This window comes from Leptopilina heterotoma, unplaced genomic scaffold, assembly GCF_015476425.1.
Source record: "Leptopilina heterotoma isolate Lh14 unplaced genomic scaffold, ASM1547642v1 Lhet_262, whole genome shotgun sequence".
NCBI classification, from domain to species: Eukaryota; Metazoa; Arthropoda; class Insecta; order Hymenoptera; family Figitidae; genus Leptopilina; species Leptopilina heterotoma.
The window spans coordinates 1,197,726-1,219,145 of NW_025110972.1; the positions used below are offsets into that span (position 1 = coordinate 1,197,726).

General features: G+C 32.7%; 1 protein-coding gene across 9 annotated transcripts in view; it reads right to left on the reverse strand.

The window, feature by feature from the left end:
• Positions 1–3,887: 3,887 nt before the first annotated feature.
• The window catches only part of LOC122503454, a 46,252-nt gene continuing 28,719 nt past the window's right edge, over positions 3,888–21,420 (reverse strand). For 2 of the 9 annotated variants that reach the window (XM_043614006.1, XM_043614010.1), the window contains 4 exons: positions 5,682–5,798; positions 5,178–5,390; positions 4,676–4,858; positions 3,888–4,558 (listed from right to left, as the gene is read on the reverse strand). In XM_043614006.1, the coding sequence (XP_043469941.1) occupies positions 4,116–4,558; positions 4,676–4,858; positions 5,178–5,390; positions 5,682–5,745 (903 nt within the window). In that variant the 5' untranslated portion in view covers positions 5,746–5,798 and the 3' untranslated portion in view covers positions 3,888–4,115. Of the gene's footprint in view, positions 4,559–4,675; positions 4,859–5,177; positions 5,391–5,681; positions 5,799–6,227; positions 6,993–9,847; positions 10,165–21,420 lie in introns of those variants that run through there. The other 7 variants (XM_043614009.1, XM_043614007.1, XM_043614004.1 and 4 more) reach the window with 7 other exon arrangements.

The window sequence follows — 21,420 nt, forward strand, 5'->3', positions numbered from 1 at the left end:
CTGACTCGCTCACGCGGATAACAAGTAGACAAACTTTTAATAAGATACTCGCTGAGTCTAAAAGCAATGACTTGACAAACCGTTAAGCGAAAATTTCCCGCTCGAATGAAGCAGAACTTTGTTCTTATGTGAAGAGAAGTTCTCTTCTAAACATTTAAACGTAAAAACGAATGAAGTCAATGATAATGAGATTATTAGTCAGTTCAATCGTCACTCTAGTAGATGATTTTATGACCCCTAATACTATATTTCAACTGATCTAATTTAATTCAATCTGTTCCTTTCGAGACTTAACCTTACCTAACCTTACCGCTATCTAAACTTAATCCTATCTAAACTTTAGCGTCATCTAAACGTAAACATATCTAAACTTAACCCTATCTAAAATTAATCCTATCATAAAATCCTATCCATCGAAAATATTAATTACCATCTAAAATAGTACCTAGAATCCAAACTAGTAACTACACTAGGTGTGATTTTTCACTGTAGGATCTAAACAAGAAGATTGATTCTATATCCCAGTTGCAGAACAAACATATTATCTGAATGGCCAGTCAATTTAAAATTCGATGAAAGCTATAATAAATGTATGATAAATCAATAAAAGCTCAACTGTCATCAGCTAAGTAATAGCGTCCGCTTCTTTATTCTAAACTAAATTTATTTACAAATAATTGGCGAATGAGTGTTTAAAATTTATTAACCAGACCCCAAGCATCGTAAACGCGCCGTAAATCGTTCCCCGCCGAAGAAAGCAATGGAGAGAAGGCGAGAAAATGCAAGTAAGAAGCTCTCTCTAAACACACCGCTAATTACCATTAAGTGCAGTGCTAAATCAATTTTTTCCTTAGTTAGGGTTCAAAAAAATTGTTCTTAAACTAAAATTGATATAATTCTACAAAAAAAGGAAGATTCTCCAGTTTAAAATTAAGTGACCAATTTTCTTCTATTAATATATTATAGAATATGGCATTATTGCAAATGTAGGTTCTCACACAGTGCAGGAAAAAAACAGACATTGAAAGAAATAATTTTCATATTCGATTTATTATTTATTGTAATAATAATATTTTTCTGATTTAAACAATTTTAAATAGAAGCAAATTACAATTTCTTTAATGCAATAAAATAAAATATTTGGGTAATATATTCAAATATGGATTTCTAATACTTTAATACTATGGATTATATTCTACAAGAAATTGTTTTTTTTCATTTAATGAAAAGTTAAAAATAAATCAAACAATGACTTTGTTATGATCAACCTCGTATTGTTAGGTTGCGTAAACTTCGGCGTATGTTTTCAAAAATTGGAGTAAATTTCCGTTTTCTTTGAATTTGAAGTCTCTTTGTCTTTTTTGATCTGCTGCGTAAGAATTCCAATAGAAATCTTTGCCTTATTTGTTTTCTTAAATCAATAACATGCAATCCCCTTTTGTAAGTGAAGTAATGCCAAAGAATTTCGCTGATAAATGCTACCGCTGCTAGAAAGTAGCCAAACATTAACAGCATCATTACTCGAAACAAAAACTTATTTGACTGCCCTTCATCTCTCAACTCGTCACTAAGAATGACCGAAACTTTGGAATCATATGTTCTCCACTTTGACATTAACCCAACTTCGATAAACTGAAGCAGTTTCTTGTTAAAATTGTCCATTATTAAAAATCCCGCCTCAGTTAAATAAGCTTCTCCTCTATATGAAAGAGTTTCATCAACAAGTTGTATTTCCACTTTTTTATTTGCCTTTCTGTAACGATTTATAAAACGTATAAATGCATTAGATGACACAGAGCATGATACATTTTTGTGTTTGACTAAATGTTTTAAGCAATCATGTACCTGAGGTCCACCTGCAATGAATTTAGTTCTGTTCCTAAGATTTTTAATGTATTCTACTTCGTTAATATTTTCTTTTAGCAGAGAAATAACAGATGTATAAAAACTTAGATTCGTAGCTGCAAGATTTTTCAGCGAATTAATTTCTTTATACTTTACGGGTCTCAATTCTATGTCTGTCATCATTGAATGGAAAAATCCAGAATAGATTATGCACATCAATAACAAACATATTAGCACAAATCTTTCTCGCTTTGATTTTGGAACATTCGGAAGTCCCATTCCTAAAATTATGCCTCCAATGTCGAGGAATTGCCAACAATTCTTTTCAGCTTTCATAAGTAGGAGAAGAATGCGCAATACTTTAATGAACAACAAATTTTCTACAATTGCCATTAATAAATTCCAGCTTAGAATATTTATCTTAAATTCAATTTTTATTTTTGGAACTGCAATCTTCATGTCAATTAAAAAAAGAATACGACTAAAATGACTATTTGGTTGCTGTTTGTAGTGATAATATTGTATGCCTTGAAGAAAAAAGTGTGCTTTGTAACGACTCAAGAATATAGCGTTCGATATATTCATCGGTACATACTGTAATTCAAAATTTAAACACTTTGCCATTGTTCTATGTAAAGATTCAAAATAATATTTATTAATATTATTCCTAAAGAGAATCCTTAATTTCTTGTTGTACATGTTCCTTCCTTTGTCCGGAAACCAGCAGGAGCTTGTCCAATTATTTCTGGATGAGTAAATTCGACTGAAAGCGTTAAATTGATGAAGAGTTGAAATAGTTTTAGCAATTTTTAATCTGTTGGTTACGTTCAGTTTGTTATCTTCTAAACGAAGTACAGTAACGTCTGCAAATTTTCTATTCCATAACAGTGACAAGAAGGTCTTATAAGGTGATTCAAAAATTTCTTGAAAATTTGTTTCGGAGAAGTGGACAATGAGGCACTTTGGTCTCGTGTACTGATGAGACAGGTTTGATAAGAGTGCAAATTGTGTTTCTAGGTTTGGAGTCAGATTTTCAGCATTCGCGAAAGTGATGATGACAAACAATGTCGTTTCTCTAGGTTTTCTGCCAATGTGTCTAGGAATCGCGATTGAATTTTTATCTTCGTCAACAGTCACTAAAAGCGTTGGTATCCAATTGATCTTTTGAACAAAGTCGTTAATTTTGAACTGATTCGTGGTTTTGTGGTCAATAAGAATCATGACCTGATGTTTGCCTCCTTCTTCAGCAAAGTACCGAACAAAATTGTTCATCCCTGGGATTTTTGATTTCGGATATTCTTGGAGACTCGCATAAATATCCGCAAAGTACACTAACAGTGATACAAAGGCACATTTTAAAAAAAATGGTGACATTTTTTTTTGTTTAACTTTTTTACCTCTTCTCCTAAAGGTTGATAAAATACTTCTCTTGTATTTTCTAGTAAATGTGTATGAAGGCAACGATTTGAATATTTTATATTATGTACAATAATTCATGACAAGAAATATTTTATTTCATGCTTTTATATTATTTTAGTTTTATTTTTTATACTACTTTATTCATACTATGATTTATGATAACTCCACGTAATTTTTATTGAATTTTTCCTTCCCTTTTTTATATTTTTTGTTGATAAATAACAACTTTGATAATATAATAAATACTATGATTTGAAATATTTTGCATCGAAGTTTTATTATTTCACAATAATCAATTGTTCGTATAAAAAAATGTAACATAATTTACAAATTATTATATATTTATATAATAAAATAATATTTTTCCGGACAATCTTGCCACAAGATTACGTGCTATCTGAATAAGGTTAAAATCGAAAATAAGAATCACATTAATAATAATTTTTTTAAACAATAAAATTGATAATATCGATCATTGTGATTACAGTTTTATTATTAATTACCGTCGAGTGATAAAGTTTTCTTATTCTAAATATTATTTAATATTCAATATTAATATAATTATTATATATAATACAAAAAACTAGAGGATCTGTAGGTTACGCAATGAAAGTGTTATACATATTCCACTTTACCTTAAATAAATTCAGTAATAGTGTTATTTTAACTGAGTATATCTTATTTTACAAATATTTGGTTAAAATTTATTTGATTAAAAATTAAAACTGTTAAAAAAATGTTTCTTTTCATTTTGATATTCATAGGTATTGCATCATTATGTTAAAATTCATGTTCTTCATAAGAAATGAGATTTCAATATTTATTTTATTTTAATTATTGAAATTTTAATTCTAATCTAAATTGTTAGAAGGGCAAATGCAGGCAAAATGTAACATTTCATTTCTGTCCTCGTTGTAATTGTACTTTAAAATTTTGAAAGAACCATCTTCAGTGAATTCGCTTGATGTATAGTATAATGGATGTATCATTGTTATTGAATCACTCAAGATACCAGAAGAACTTCCCATCTTATTAAAAGCGGAAATTTTAAATCGATACGTTTCACCTGGAGTAAGTCCTGAGAAAAAGTAATGCGCATCGTCCGTTACAATGAAACGTGTCAAAAATCGAGTGTTATTTCTACAATTCTTATCAGAGTCATCATTTTCCGCGAGGGCTATGATTTGATATCTCAAATTTTTAGGACTGTTAAGTGGCCTTGTCCAATCTATTTTTACTGCTGTATCCGAATGGTATCTCACTTTGACTGGTCCTAATGGTGGATTAGGCTTTCCTAAAAGTAAATTTACAATTTAGAATTTTGAAAACTTTCCTCTTTTTTTACTCGTCAATACAAGACGAGAATCGAATTTAAAAAAATTTGTTAACTTTTAATAGGAATAGTTCATACCATATACTTTATCTGTTGTGCAATTTCTGCTTTTGATTGCTTGACGAATCGGAAATTCTCCTTTCCTTTTGGCGATAAATTTATACGAATGTCCTGGAGTAAGTTTACTGAATGTGCAAACTTGATAGTCTTGTTTGATATATTTACTGAATTCACTGTACTTGCAAATTTCAACGTTGTCATCTTCATTTCGTCAGATTTATGAAATCAGATATGGAAGGTTAATATTAAACAGTTGTTATCTTTGTATTGTTCCTGAATTTTATTTAAAAACAAATGTTACGCGCTCTGAAGAAAGTCACTCAATTTTAAGTAAAGGATGAAATAATAAACTAACTTTGATATACGATTTGTAATTTTTTTCTCCTCCTTTCTTTAGAGCGGGTCACAAGTTGATGTCTCAAATAGTTTATAATTGCTATTCCTTTGTTAAAATCTTTAATAAAATCTTTGTTAAAATATTTATGTTAAAATCTTTATTAAAAAGATAAAGTGTTCATACCGAAGGTATTTAAAGTTAATAACTGTCTGTCTAGTGTCAAAGAATTGTAACTGCAAATTGCACAAATGTCCTTTAATGTGGGATAATCCAAGTCGACTGCCCGAATGGTAAAAGTCTCTCCAATTCCTTCCTTAGTTAAATGAGGTCTAGTTAATTTCAAACTGGCCGTTTCATCAGTTACATGAAATACTGTGATATGTCCATTGCGCTTCTCTGCCATTCAAACATTTACAAATATTACAAAATTTATAATTTCCAAAAGCTTTTACATCTTAAAAACCGAAAAGTAACCCATTTTTAAACTTAAATTATAATTTAAGTTTAAAAATGGGTTAATTTTTGGTTTTATTTAGGGTAGAGGGCCCCAAGGTGGCCACCCTGGAGATATTCTTGTGCATTATTTGGCAGCAATGAATGCTTTAGTTTTTAATGATTTACAATTAAATGGTTTATTTTATATTTTCTGATACTCTAATTAGTCATTAAAATATTAAATATACTTACCCTTTTTGCTGATGGATAAAGTCAAGCATATTGTAGCAAGTGTGAGAAAGAGTATAAATTTCATATTAGAAGACAATAAGTTGCGTCTGTTTTAGGTAAAGATGTTGATGGAGAGTACTGCAATAATGTCTTTTTATACTAAAACTAGAACACTTTTAAGTTACACAATATTTAGAATTTTTAGTTTACATTACATAACTTTAGCAATGGAATTGTGTAAATTGAGTATATTTTATTAAATAAAGAGGAAAAGCAGGTTAATCTATAGAAAAAATTACGTAAATTGTAAACAATATTTTATAATTTTCTATGTATGTTATCATGTTTAAATATTAAAGTCTATATAATACATAACCTTTCATTGCTAAAATATACATATTGACTTTATTACCAATATTTTATCTTTTTCTACAGTAAACAGAAATTCTACAGCTAACAAAATTAGCTGTCCTTAAAAGAAGTAAAAATCGATTGACTTATTAACTCTTAATATAATATTAATTAATTAATAATTTAATAATATAATAATAATATAAAATAATTAACTCTTTTACCCCTTTATCGCCCGACTTTTTTTTAGAAAAGTGCAATTTTCGTCATCTTTTGTATTTAGAGATTTTTGAGGTCGTTGATTACGAATATGAAATCAGTTTTTCAAAATTAAAAATGGCGGATCCAACATGGCAGACGAATTTATAAAAATTAGATCAAAATTTGTTAACCTCCTGGTGGTCAATCTCGGTAATTACAAATAAGTAGGAAAATCACATACACTCGAAAACATATTTTTATAAAAATCCACCAAATTTTTAAAAATTCGTCCGCCATTTTGAATTTTGGAAAACCGATTTCATATTCGTTATCAGCGTACCCAAAAACCCCCAAGTAACAAGTTTTAAGGGAATCGTATCAAATTTGAAAATGTCCACCATATTGGGTCCGCCATTTTGAATTTTTAAAATCTGATGCCAGCAACCCCGAAAACCCCCGAGTAATAACTTTTATGTGATTTAGTTTAATTATGCCTTTAAACTTTTATTTAGTTTTTCCATCAGTCTAAAGGTTGATAGAAACTTTTTCTCTAATTTTTTTTTTTAAATAAAAAAATGTAATATGATTCATAGACGAAACTTAATTTTTTATCACTTTTATAAGATATAGAAAGATATATTTATATAAACATATATTTTAACATCTGTTTTTTTTTAAAATAATCATAAAAATCACCAGAACACTTTATTGATACTGTCAAGTATTCAATGTGAAAAGAACGAATATTTATTTCTATTATTGAAATTCAGTGTGAAAATTAAAACTAAACTATTTACAAAAGACGCATTTTAAGAATTATAATAATTTTTTTTTGACATTAATTATTCAAAGTAACACATTGTGAAGAATTTATAATCAAACGTAATGGAATATATTTTGAAAAAAAGTGATGAAATATTATTTAAAAATTTCAATTGTATATTAAATTCGCATGTTTTATCATAAAATTAATTCCAATTGGCAAAAGTTCATTGTTAACCGCGTAAAAATAGAAGTATGATTCAAAATGGCAATCCATGCACGGAGAAAATTTATTCCTGAGATTTTACTAAATTTAGTTCGGTAAAACTGTCCTTATATATTAATCCGAATTTTATTTCACCGCTTGTGAGAGAGATTCAAATTAATAAACTATTGTAAAAAATAAAAAATTATCTGTATTAATGAATCATTTCTAACTATATTTAAGGTCAATTTATAAAATAGTTTTAAGTTATAAAAACGTATATTTAAAACATAATTTTCTTCTGAGTGTAGAGAAAAATTTATTTCAGGATACAAATTTGGGAAAATGTAAACAAACCGTGGAAACTTTATATAATTAAAATGACGCGAGTTATTTATTCCGTTTAGAGATGAGTAATTTTAGTTTAGAATTTCTGTTTTTTCAATTACATGAATACATTTTCATTTGGAACGCTCTATTTGGTAAAGCAAGAGTAAGTGAGAGAGAGAGAGAGAGAGAATTGCAAATTCCATTTGCGGATTTAATATTGTTTATTTAACCCAATATCCGGCAGCTTATACAATCAAGCGTCGTTACGATGTAGCGCGCCGTATGCCATAGTGTTTGGTAATTGTATTTCCATGCTCGGAAGGTTGGAAGTCTGCTGTTAGAATTTCTCAGAGAAGACCTCGATCGATCTTAACCTAGGACAAATCTTCCTCAACCTCAAGATACATATTTTCACACGCATATTTCAAACTACATAATATTCACAAAATGAAACAATTTTTATACCATCCAATAATTTTCCCTTTGATCAAAAAGTAGATTCAGAAAGAAAGAGAATATTTTTGTTATCTCTGTTTAATTACAAATTAATGCTGCTGATTAGCCAAACAGTTTAGTTTTTTAGCCAATTGCTGAATGTCCAGACATTCATTAATGAAAACAAAAAAAAAACTAAACTGTTTGGAAAATTAGCAAGTTGGGTAAAAACTGAACTGTTTGGGAATTCAGCACTTGAGTAAGAAATATTAATTATAAAAAAAAGATCATTATTGATTTAAAATCAATAAATTAGTGGATTTTTATCTCTCTTTGTCTACTTAAAATGAAAACATGTCGACTACCACTTTATCGCAAATATAAAATAATAATCTTTATTTACATAAAAGCAAATATATATTTGCTCTCTAACAAAGTTCCAGTGTTAGAATCAAGAACATTATTTTATTCTTTCATCCTGGACATTTTTCACGAATTTACGATCAATTTTACGATGCTGCACCTTTAATTTTGAAAGAGTATTCAAAGCCACGCTCGCTTTATAGCGCGTAAAAGACTATAGTTTCATGCAAATGTAAAGAGGAAAGATTTTTCGATACAAACGCGCCTCGAGCATGACACCCTACCAATGTAGCACATTACGATCAATTACTTTCGACGATACCAAGAAGAGTCCCATAATTCTACTCTGTCCAACAAGTGTATTATTTTCAAGGGGTCCTCGTCATTATCCTAACCCACCAGGTAGAATAATTCAGAACGTACAACAAGATTGAGATCGACGGACGAATTTTTTATTTACTTATTGTTTTTCGGATCTTTGTACCTTAAAACATTGTCTGGGTCTTTAAAAAAATAGATTTTTTTTGTATTTGATAATATCAAACCCCCCTCCCCCCTAAGCCTGTGATGTAATATATGAATGATCCCTAATTTATTTAAAAATATCAAATGGTCAATTTCAAAATTTAAAGTAATGAAGAAATGGAAAGAAACGAAGATAAGGAGAGGATGAGGGGAATCCTGGACAGAGCAACGTTCCAGTTTAGGCTCAAGAGACACGTTCAGTTACAATAAAGTAAAAACGTGTCAGACCACCTCTTCTCCTTTCTGCCCCCCGTTTACACTGTCTACACGAATTTTAAGAAGACGCTGAGAAACATGTTAGGCAAAAAGAAGATTTGTCCATAGATCGCGTGACGCTCCCTTGGAAAACGACAGTTTAAAGGAAAATTAATTGGCGTAAATTTAGTCTCAAGTGAAACGAGTATTGGAGTAAAAAGTAATATAAGCAGTTTGTTCAACGTGACTTGCAGACATGGTCCACTGCACGTAAGGCTCACTTGGTATAGAGTGAAGCAAAAAAAAAAAAATGAAACAAATACTGAAGAATTACAGGCAGAAAAATAAAAACAATGAAAAAACTAATTAATGGCAATTAATTTGAGAAATGTCCAAAGAAAATTATTAAAAAAACGTCTTATGTCGTTTGCCATGGTTTCCTCAATTATGATCATAGTTAAAATGTAGAAATTTTTAGATTTAAACGCTAGTTTCCCTCGTTGACCATGGTTCGCTATCTTTTAACCATGTTTAAAATAAATGTCGATCGTTCAATAAAAAGTTATCAAAATTCACATTGAGAATAAACGTATTTTGACGAATCTTTTATGCAGTTAGAATTGAATTTACCAAAGAGTTTCTGTGAAAAAGAAGAAAGTGTGAAAGACCAATAGAACGGGCTAATAATTATCGAAAGAGAGAGTGAGAGAGAGAGGGACCGAAGAAAAGATGAATGTATGAATGGCTGTGTTGGATGGGCGAAAAAGCTGTATAGATGGTTTATGGCGGTTGGAGGAGAGAGCTTAGCAAAGGAACTCACTCGTAATGTTTCACCACGATACAGACGCCACATTATGTCTCCATCCGCCTTGTAGCGAGCTCTGTGACGTGACGTGAGTGTTCCAGACAACCTAATTACATCACAACATAGCGCGCAACCCAGCAAAGTCACCCCACACCTTCCTTCGCACCATCATCAGCTTCACCTCGGCTACAACTTGCGTTACCGTTTCCCCGTTGCCCTCCAGCCACTCCGGAAGTCACCCCTTTCGAAGACACGAAATATCCTCCATTCGCAGCAGCTTCTTGCTGCATTTAAATCATGTCCCTGCATCTTCCAACTCTCACAAAGACACTGATGGCACTACGCTGCTATAAGAGACTGACTTTGAAGAAATAAAGATTTTTTTTTAAAAAAAGTAGTAAACTTCGAAACAAAATGAAGAATATAAAAAATTCTTGGGTTTACATAGTGGTTCCAAATGCCAAAAACGTGGCTAAAATTCCCCCAAAAAATATATTTAAACTAGGAAAGTTGAATACCCGAAATAGTTAGGTTGGTATGAATCACTTCCCACTTTCCACTCTCACTTCCCACTCCAACATTCATTTCCATATTTCCACTACCACTTCCCACCTTCCACTCCCCCATTCACTTTCCACCTTCTGCTTTACACTCTCACTTCCCACCTTCGACTGTGACTTCCCACTTTCACTTTCCACTCCAACATTTAATTCACAATTTCCACTACCACTTCCCACCTTCCACTCCCCCATTCACTTTCCACCTTCCACTTTACACTCTCACTTCCCACATTCACATCTCACCTTCCACTTTCACCTCCCACTCTCACTTTCCCCTACCACATTCACTTCACAATTTCCACTACCACTTCCCACTTTCCACTCTCACTTCCCACTCCAACATTCATTTCCATATTTCCACTACCACTTCCCACCTTCCACTCCCCCATTCACTTTCCACCTTCCACTTTACACTCTCACTTCCCACATTCACATCTCACCTTCCACTTTCACCTCCCACTCTCACTTTCCCCTACCACATTCACTTCACAATTTCCACTACCACTTCCCACCTTCCACTCCCCCATTCACTTTCCACCTTCTGCTTTACACTCTCACTTCCCATCTTCCACTGTCACTTCCCACTCTCACTTTCCACTCCCACATTCACTTCCAACATTTAATTCACAATTTCCACTACCTTTGACTTACTACTCCCACTTTCCACTTACCACTCTCAGTTCTCAATTTTATTTTCAACTTCCCACATTCACATCCCACCTTCCACTTTCTACTACCACTTCCTATTCCCACTCACTACCCACATTCACATCCTACTTTCCACTCACTTCCCTGCTTCCACTTCCTATTCCCGTTTTTCACTTTTCCACCATGAGGAGGTGAAAGTGAGAAGCGAAAGTGGAAGTTAGGAAGTGAGAGTGAGAATAGGAAGTGGTAGTAGAAAGTGGAAGGTTGGATATGGAAAATAAAAGTGGGAAGTGAGAGTGGAAAGTTGAAGGTAAGAAGTGAGAGTAGTAAGTGGAAAGTAGGAGTATTAAGTGGAAAGTGGGAGTAGAAAGTCGAAGGTGGAAAGTGGAAGTTGGAAAGTGAGAGTGAGAATGGAAAGTGGTAGTAAAAAGTAGAAGGTAGGATGTAAATGTGAGACGTGAGAGTGGAATGTGGGAAGTAGAAAGTGTGAGTAGAAAGTTGAAGGTAAAGAGTGACTATAAGCGTTGGAACGTGGAAGGTGGGAAGCGAGAGTGGAAAGTGAAAGTTGGAAGTGGTAGTAGAAAGTGGAAAGTAGGAGTAGAAAGTGGAAGGTAGGAAGTGAGAGTAAGAATAGAAAGTGGTAGTAGAAAGTGAAAGGTGGAATGGAAATGTGGAAAGTGGGAGTAGAAAGTGGAAGGTAAGGAGTGAATGTGGGCAGTGGAAAGTGGAAGGTGGGAAGTGAGAGTAAGAATGGAAAGTGGTAGTAGAAAGTGGAAGGTTGGATATGGAAAATAAAAGTGGGAAGTGAGAGTGGAAAGTTGAAGTTAAGAAGTGAGAGTAGTAAGTGGAAAGTAGGAGTATTAAGTGGAAAGTGGGAGTAGAAAGTCGAAGGTGGAAAGTGGAAGTTGGAAAGTGAGAGTGAGAATGGAAAGTGGTAGTAAAAAGTAGAAGGTTGGATATGGAAAATAAAAGTGGGAAGTGAGAGTGGAAAGTGAAAGGTAAGGAGTGAATGTGGGCAGTGGAAAGTGGAAGGTGGGAAGTGAGAGTAAGAATGGAAAGTGGTAGTAGAAAGTGGAATGGAAATGTGGAAAGTGGGAGTAGAAAGTAAAAGGTAAGGAGTGAATGTGGGCAGTGGAAAGTGGAAGGTGGGAAGTGAGAGTGGAAAATGGTAGGTATGAGTTGTGGGTAGGAATGGGAAGTGGTAGCAGAAAGTGGAAGGTGGGAGTTGAGAGTAGGAATGTAAAGTGGTAGTAGAAAGTGGAAAGTGGGGTGTAAATGTGAGAAATGAGAGTGGAAAGTGGGAAGTGGCATTGTCAGTTTTTAAAAATATTGAACTTTTTGCTAAATTGTTTAAAAAATTAATCTTAAACAACTTAAAATGAAAAACAAAGAAACAGGTGTCAATTTATTTTTCATTTTCTTATAAATCCAATAGTTAATGGATTGAGAGTGTAATGGTAATACTAACATTAAGTTTTAAATTAACATTAACTTTTTCAAGAAGTTTTACATTGTTAGAACATTGCATGAAAGTTTGAAATTCCTAAAATTTATTTTTAATTTTTTCAACTTTTATGCAATGTCAACTCACGCGTCAAACATAAAGAAACGATGCAAAATTTAAAAAATTACCTCAAGTTTTAAAGAGCTTCGCAGGAGTTGTGAAATTCCTAAAGATAAATTTGCTAACACAAAATATGATTAAAATTTATTTACTTTTCTCATTTAAAATAATATGCAAAGAATAGTAATAGATCAGTAATAAATTCTTGAAATAAATCATTGAAATAAAGAGAGTTCATTTTGAATAGTTTCTGAAACAGGAGAGGCGCGACCCTCGTGAAATAATACAGGTTCGTTGGCCCTGATGGCTTCTCTTGAGCTCTTGACTGTTGCATGTTTTTCCTCCTTCCAATTCTCACACACTCTGTCTTGGTATAACTTGAACTTGGTTGCCGCGAAGAATCGAGTTTTTGTCGCCCCCATTGTGTCAGTCGACTGCCTTTTCCTCTATTGTGCGCATTCATCAGCACATTCATTCATTCTAGTTGCATTGTCTTACAGATGTCCGCAGGTTTAAATGTTCCCCATTCCTTACGCTCTCTCAGGACAATATATTTCCCTTCCCCGCACTCTTTCATGGTAAACAAGAGAATAGTTTTCTTTTTCTTTGTTTTGCAGAAAAAAAGTCATTACAACGAGAAATAGTAATAGTTCTTGAAATAGATGAAAATAGTAAGAAGTCTAGTAAGAAGTATTTATTTCTTTCTCTGTTTGTTTAAAATCGACAAGAAACTTTTCGCCTTCTTTTTGTTGCGTTGAATCCGAATCTTTCTTTTACTATTAAAAAAGGAATTAATATCTGTTTAAATGTTTCTTCCTCTCTCTTCTCTTCTCTTCCTTTCTCTTTTTCTTTCTTCCAAATTTGCATATTTACTCGTTTCATCATTTAGAAATATTTGAATTAGAAATATTTGATAAGAAAAAAAATTGAATTTTGGAAACGATGAGTGAACATGCCCCTTAATAAACGAGAATAGGAGAATTGAATCACAGTGGTAATGTCGTCGAGACAAGGCCACAATCTATAAATCAATTACACATCTTGTATGTATTCACATATGAACACATTCAAGTTTCACTCTCGGAGAAGTTGGCTCCCCTTTTAGGGGTCGAACACGCATTTGTCAGCGAACAAGCAAACAATCGTATTTCCGAGTGAATTACGCGTGGAACCCTGTGCAATATCGGCACGGATATTGTTTCACGAAATAGAGCATTTCGAAGGAAGATTGTCGTGGGTGCCGCTGATGAAGGGAGTGATTCCATTCCGACTCGACAATACCCCATAAACATTCGAGCAACGATCTTTACTTCTGTGTTTCCGCCTTGGGACAAGCTACTGGTGCCAAAGCAGTGCCAGAGTGTTAGGGTCGTTAACATCGTCTTAAACAATCTATTCGTCTTGCCTCTGGTTACCAGTTTCGAACGTCAGTAAATCCTCGCGGCCAACTTGATTATAATGCCTGAGCATTACTTTACTTTACTTCTTATTTACTTCTTATCAGGGTTGTCACATGTCAGGAAAGTCGAAGAATTTCAGGGATTTTTATTAAAAGTCATGTAAAATTAAACTAGAATTCATAAGAAAATTCTGTAGTTTCGTATCTTTTTTATTTGTCTCATCAAACTGGTATTTTTATAGAAATCAAACGAATTCGATTTTCAGTAGTCAGGGGGTCGCAACTGGATTAATAAATCTTTTAATTCACTGTACTAACTCATCGCGTTGACATTTTAATATTTCTTCGAACGTATATCGCGAGAGAATTCCCTTGAATTTCCATAGAAGGGAAACAACAAAAAGACGTTGAAAAAAATCTTTTATCTTGAAATATAATTCAAGTCATCTAGATAAGCAAACTTGAGGATATTATCTTCGACTTTCAATATATGTGTTGCACTTAATTTTTTAATTTACAAATTTTGACACTGTATTGTTACCACAATCAAAACAGTATATTTCTTTAAAAACGAAAATAAACTTTAATCCTTCAGTCAGATTTCCTCTTTAGAATTTCAAAAATTTAACTATTTTAAAATATTTTGAAACATTTTTAATTTTTATTTCTTAAATATTTACTTTCCAATGCACGAACATTTTTTTTTAGTGACAAACTAAAAATAGTAAAGAAAAAAACCTCGCTTTCTTTGCAATAGGTAGCCAAGCAATTAGGATGAAAAAAATTTTGAATAGAAAATCATCGCACTAGCTGCGTGGAATGACGTATACTGAATCTATTGTATCGTGCCATATTTTTAACAAGCATATTTCTAAGAAACTGTCAGAAATCAATCAACATGGTCTATGATTGACACGTCAAATATTCACCAGCATCAATCAAGGCATTAAATTCGCGAGAAATAGTTATGAAGTCGATGGAAAGAAAAAAAAAGAACCTGTGTTGCTACTCCTCTTTTTTTTATTAAGGATATTTATTATATAAAAAAAAACAGGGTGGACAGGGGAGAAAGCGCCAATGGCGGTCGACTTTTTCAATCTTATTTTCACATACATATTAAATTCAGTGGAGGAACGTGATCTTCACGTCAGAATGAACGGACAATCAATCATCCATTTTAATTGTCAGACCAATGGTGCCCATTAAAGAACGTCTCAAGAATATAAATAGTGCAGGACCATAGCGCGCTTAATATTCTATTAGCTTAAATCTTTCCCTCTCTTCAGTGATTCCTGTTATTCTCCCCACTTCTTCAGTTTATGATGTTCTTACAAAAAATCCTCTAGCGGACCTTCGAATAAGAACCTCAAAAATACTTAAACATTTAAACGACAACGAATTTCTTAATTACAAATACCATAATAATCATTTAACTCTAACTGATACTGTTTTACCAAAATTTTATGGTCTTCCTAAGATGTACAAAAAAGATGTTGCTTGCCGTCCGATTGTTTCTCTAATAAATAGCCCAACACATTTTCTGGCTAAAGTTTTATACATTGAACTGAAAAACAATATTAAACCACCTAATTAGCACATTAAGGATAGTTTTGAAATTGTGAAAAAACTTGATAACTTAATTATTCCTGATGAATTTATTTAAATGTCTCTAGATGTAAATTCATTGTTTACAAAAGTTCCCTTCAAGAACCTTATGAATTGTAGAATGCCTTTCTCGAAAGTTCAATGTACGAAATTTCTAATTAACAACACGTTCTTCGGTTTTAATCAAAAATATTATAAACAGATTGATGGCGCACCGATGCGTTCTCCCATTTCACCATTTTTTGCTGATATTGTAATGGATGACTTGGAAAGTGATTGTCTTAATATTCTAAAAAAATGCATTTGATTTCAAACAGTAAAAAATGAATCTTTAATAAAACGAAAACTATAAAAAAAATGTGAAAAAGAATTAAGGGAATAAAACTTAAGATGTCTTTGATAACATTTTAGAAACAACTTAAAAGTAATAACTAAAATATTTTAAAGTAACATATCTTTCAATTTGAGTGCAAACAAAATTTAATTTCTTCTGATAATAAAGTGTGCAAGAATTTCAATCAAAAGCATAATCATAGAAAGAGAATAACCAACAACTGATACGTATAATAAGATAAGCAACAGCTTTTCCTTTCCAATATCTTCCACCCGTTGAACAGTGTAGAAAATAGTAGAAGTTTCGTAGAGATTTAAAAGCAATCCACAATCTGTAGCTCTTTGGATTATTTTATTAAAAACTTCCATATAAGGTGAATAGTCCCTCATAATCCAAGTAGTGGCATAATATGTAATAGGTTCCGGCAGTATTTTGAGATTTCCTTTTCCCTTTTGGATTAAAGCTCCAACAAGTTGTTCAGTGTGCCTAATAATACAAGTTACATTTTCATAATCAGCCAAGTATGTCAAACAATACTCTTCTCCACCAGGTAGCGGAATAGACTTTTCTGCTAGTTGTCGAATGTACGGCAAAGAACTTTGCAACAAAGATTTGTTTAAAACTGAACTCATCATCGGCGTCAAAGACGATTCGGCCAGTTCTTCAAGAGATGAAATCTCGGGTTCCGGTCGCAAAGTGATGTCCAGAATTGTTGAGAAGAAGAAACCTGCGTAGACGATACAAGCTGTGAGTAGCGATCCAAAAAATATTCTCTCCGATGCACTTGTCGCTTCTATCGGTGCAGACATTCCCATTATGATTTGACTAATCTTCAAAGTTTGCCAGGAGGTTTTTCTGAATCGTAGTATAAAAGCCATGAACCGTACGAAGCAAATGATAATAATAGTCGCCAAGAGCATGTGCCCGAATTCTTGTGAAGCAACTATAACTTTAGTGAGTCTAACATGTTGTGGAATAACTGCTTTAACGTTGTATAAGCTGATAACACGTGTAGTTGGAGCTTGTTCACTACTCAGATTATAATTGCTTACTATATTTAACACCATTTCAGCTTTCTCTTTGTTTAGAACGACAAAAGGTGATGTGCTTCTTGAACTCAATGTATGACACAAGATTTTTGAATTAAAATTCATCACCCGACTTAATAACTCCACTAGTTTGTGTGATATTGTGTTATTTAAAACCTGCGAAGAATTCGTTCTACTCCCAAATAAGAATGTTAGATTGTAGCCCTTTAGATCATGTAATTTATTTGGAAACCACTGGCTTTTAGATGATACTGTCAGAAAGGAGAATTCATTACCAAAAGGATTAAATTGAAATAGAAAGGTTCCTTTATCTGGAATCGTTTTGATCATCTTTTGCTGCTGAGAATTGTACTTTAAGAATGTGACATCCAGATAATCCATTTTCCAAAATAATTTTAAGTTCATCTTAAATAGAGCTGAATTTAAGTCAGAGGACACTGCAATTAAACATCTTGGCAATAATGAGCGATTTAATAATATCCGTAGGCTTGATAGAAACTTTATGACCTTTACAACAGATTCCTTTTGAAAATCTTTTTGCTGTAAAACAAACAGAGTGGTTTTTCTGGATCGTCCAATTGATTGAAAGAAATTTGCAACCATTTTAGAAAACATTTGACTGTAAGTCATGGTAATGGATGGAACAATCTTGTTTACTGTATTCTTAAGAGAAGAAAATGTTTTATCTGTGCTGTTTAGTTGATCATCGTGAATGAACATAACCTGGTGGACTTTTGATTCTTCCTTCAGGTACTTAATCAATCCGTCATAGTTGATGTTTGTTGTAGAGGTCTTTAAGATTTCTTCGAATAAAAAGAAACCCGCAAGGTAGAGCCAGCAACTTGTGAACTTCATTCTGCACGACCACCTCATTCGCACTGTTAATGAGCATCTAACATTATGCAAACTATGCTTTAGTTTTTATTTGCTGAAACTTTTCCGGTTGGGTAAAAGCTTTTAGGATTAGCGAATTTTAAGAGCCAGTAATAACTGTTATTTTTCTTTACCATTATATATCTAGGACTTAATGGCAAACTAACACGTCAGTCAGTGTTGTTCCCTATGTATAATATAACTCCGGAAAAGGAATCTAATCAACTGACCTTCAATAGTTTTTAAAATCGTTTTTTGAAACTAAAAGCTTTGACCTTTATTACCAAAGACGCAGTAGATAAATTGTTATTTTGTTGTTCTAAAAAGATCGATATTTCACCATGGAAACATTCCTTCTTAAATAGTAATTAATACTGAAATAAAAATTATTGATTACTATAAACCGAAATCCATTACTGCTTGTAGCATTGAAAACATTGATTTTATTCTTAATTATTATTTACCTATGAACGTTTCTATGGAGAAATATCGACCTTCTAAAAACTACAAATTAGCAATTTGTCTGCTACAGTTTAAAAACTAAAGGTAATTATTCAAGGATAGCTGAACACACCACACTGACCATATGATGCTACTAAACCATTAAGAATGCATTTATGAAAAAGAACAATAACGCGAAGACCAATAACAGTTATTGCAAGCTTTAAAAAATCGCTAATGCTGAAAGCTTTTACAAAACCGGAAAAGTTACAGCAAATAAAACCTAAAACCTAGATTATATAATGTTAGATGTTCATAAACAGTGCGAATGAGGTGGTAGTGCAGAATGAAGTTCACAACTTACTGCATCTGCCTTGTGAGTTTCTTTTTATTCCAAAAAATCTTGAATACGTCTACAACCGTTGCTATGACGGATTGATTAAGTACCTGAAGGAAGAATCAAAAACCCACCAGATAATATTCATCCACATTGATCAACTGAACAGCACAGATCAAACATTTTCCTCTCTTGAGAATACAGTAAACAAGATTATTCCATCATTTACCATGACTTACAATCAAATGTTTTCAAAAATGGGTAAAAATTTCTTACAATCAATTGGACGATTCAGAAAAACTACTATGTTTGTCCTGCAACTAAAAGTTTCTAAAAAAAATTCCTTTTCCGAAACAATGAATCTAGTACACCATTTACGAATTTTATCAAAAGGCTCATCATTGCCAAGATGTTTAATTGAAGTATCCTATGAGACGATTTGTAGTTTGTTTTACAAGAACTTACAATTCTTTTGGAAAATCGATTATTTGGATGTCACATTCTTAATCTACAATCAGCAAGTTCAGAAAATTATCAGAACTATTCCAGAAAAAAGACCTCTTTTAAGTGTGTTCAATCCAAAACATTCTAGACTCACGAAAATTATAGTTTCATCACAAGAATTCGGGCACATGATTCTGGCGACTATTATTATCATTTGCTTCGTACGGTTCATGGCTTTTATACTGCGATTCAGAGAAAATTCGTGGCAAACGTTAAACATCAGTCAAATAATAATGGGAATGTCTACCCCGATAGAAGCAGCAAATTCATCGGAGAGAATATTTTTTGGATCACTACTGACGGCTTGTATCGTCTACGCAGGTTTCTTCTTCTCAACAATATTCTGGACATCACTTTGCGACCGGAACCCGAGATTTCATCTCTTGTAGAACTGGCCGAATCGTCTTTGACGCCGATGATGAGTTCAGTTTTAAACAAATCTTTGTTGCAAAGTTCTTTGCCGTACATTCGACAACTAGCAGTAAAGTCTATTCCGCTACCTGGTGGAGAAGAGTATTGTTTGACATACTTGGCTGATTATGAAAATGTAACTTGTATTATTAGGCACACTGAACAACTTGTTGGAGCTTTAATCCAAAAGGGAAAAGGAAATCTCAAAATACTGCCGGAAGCTATTACATATTATGCCACTACTTGGATTATGAGGGATTATTCACCTTATATGGAAGTTTTTAATAAAATAATCCAAAGAGCTACAGATTGTGGATTGCTTTTAAATCTCTACGAAACTTCTACTATTTTCTACACTGTTCAACGGATGGAAGATATTGGAAAGGAAAAGCTGTTGCTTATCTTATTATACGTATCAGTTGTTGGTTATTCTCTTTCTATAATTTCGTTCTTCGTGGAAATTTGGTTAAACTACTTTAGCAGAAGAACCTCTATAATTTTTTTGAGATTAAAAAGTAAGTGATTATACAGCATTTATTTTAACTGTTTATTTAGTATAAAATGATCGATCGAAAAAAATTTAATGATCGACTTTCGACTCATGTAACAATCTACTAAAGAATCGTAATAAAAGTATTGTCCACATAAGTTTTACTTTTAAACGAATCAATTCCCATGAACAGAACTTTGTCTTAATATTTTATTTGAACACACGCACTGAAATATAAATATATATACGAAAATGCAACAAAGTTTTAAATCTGAGAGAGATAAAATTGGTTTTTTATATAAGATTGTACGGAGATTCTAGTGAAGCATTGTGTCCATACGGTTTGTAACGTAGACACATAATTATACATAAAGTATCATTAAGTTGCCATAATTCTTGTGTTATTGCATTATTTAGCGAGGCTCCCCGCTGCGCCAGATGTGGAATCTTTCCCAGTAAACATCGAGTCGCAAACGCGTTTACACCGTAACCCCCCCGTCACACACGGTAACTTATGAATGTATACGGAAATATATACAAATACGTATATATAAGACGTCGCTTAGATAAACCCGTAGACATAGTTATAAGCTCTTCTCTAAACTTGGCAAAATCATTAATGTTCAAGCACAAGGGGCTTCGTTAACGTTTATGACTCTCTTTTTCTCTCTTTTCCGCTTTATTTTCATTTTTAACCGGTTCTTATTAAAAAAAAAGACGTAAGTATTAGCCATTGAGTTTTTTTCCTAAAAGGTGTGAAAGATTTTCAAATCGTTTTAGCTGCTAATTGGCAGGCTACTTTGTAGCACTGGTACTCATATTGCCTTGCATTGCCTCGCATTGCCTTCGATAATCTTTTCTATTGCTTTCGATAAAAGAAGAAAATAATATTTTCAAGTTTCCGTTTTCTGGATTTTTAACCAATACTGACTCTGAATCGAGTCAATTGAGTGGTTGGTTGAGTGTGGGATCCAACAGTGATGGTGACAAGTGCTGAATGCTCAAGCAGTTTAGCTTCTTACCCAAATGGCAAATGCTGAAATAGTTCAGCTTATGGTGCTCAATTTAAAATATTTAAATATTTTCAAACAACGTAATTGTATTAAAAGGTTGCCACAGAGAATCAGGGAAAAGTCAGGGAAAGTAGAATTGATCAGGGAAAAGTTAGAGATTTTTATTAAAAGTGCGCTGGCAAAAATTAAATGTTTAGAATTTATAAGAAAATTCCAGTACTTTTGACAAAATTCACTGACCTTTCCCAGATTAATTTTACTTTTCCTGATTTTCCTGACCTTTGGAAGCCTTAAGTTTATTCCAAACCGAAGAATTGTAGTGGATGCGAAAAACTTGCTTTATCCGCAGTTTTAATGAGA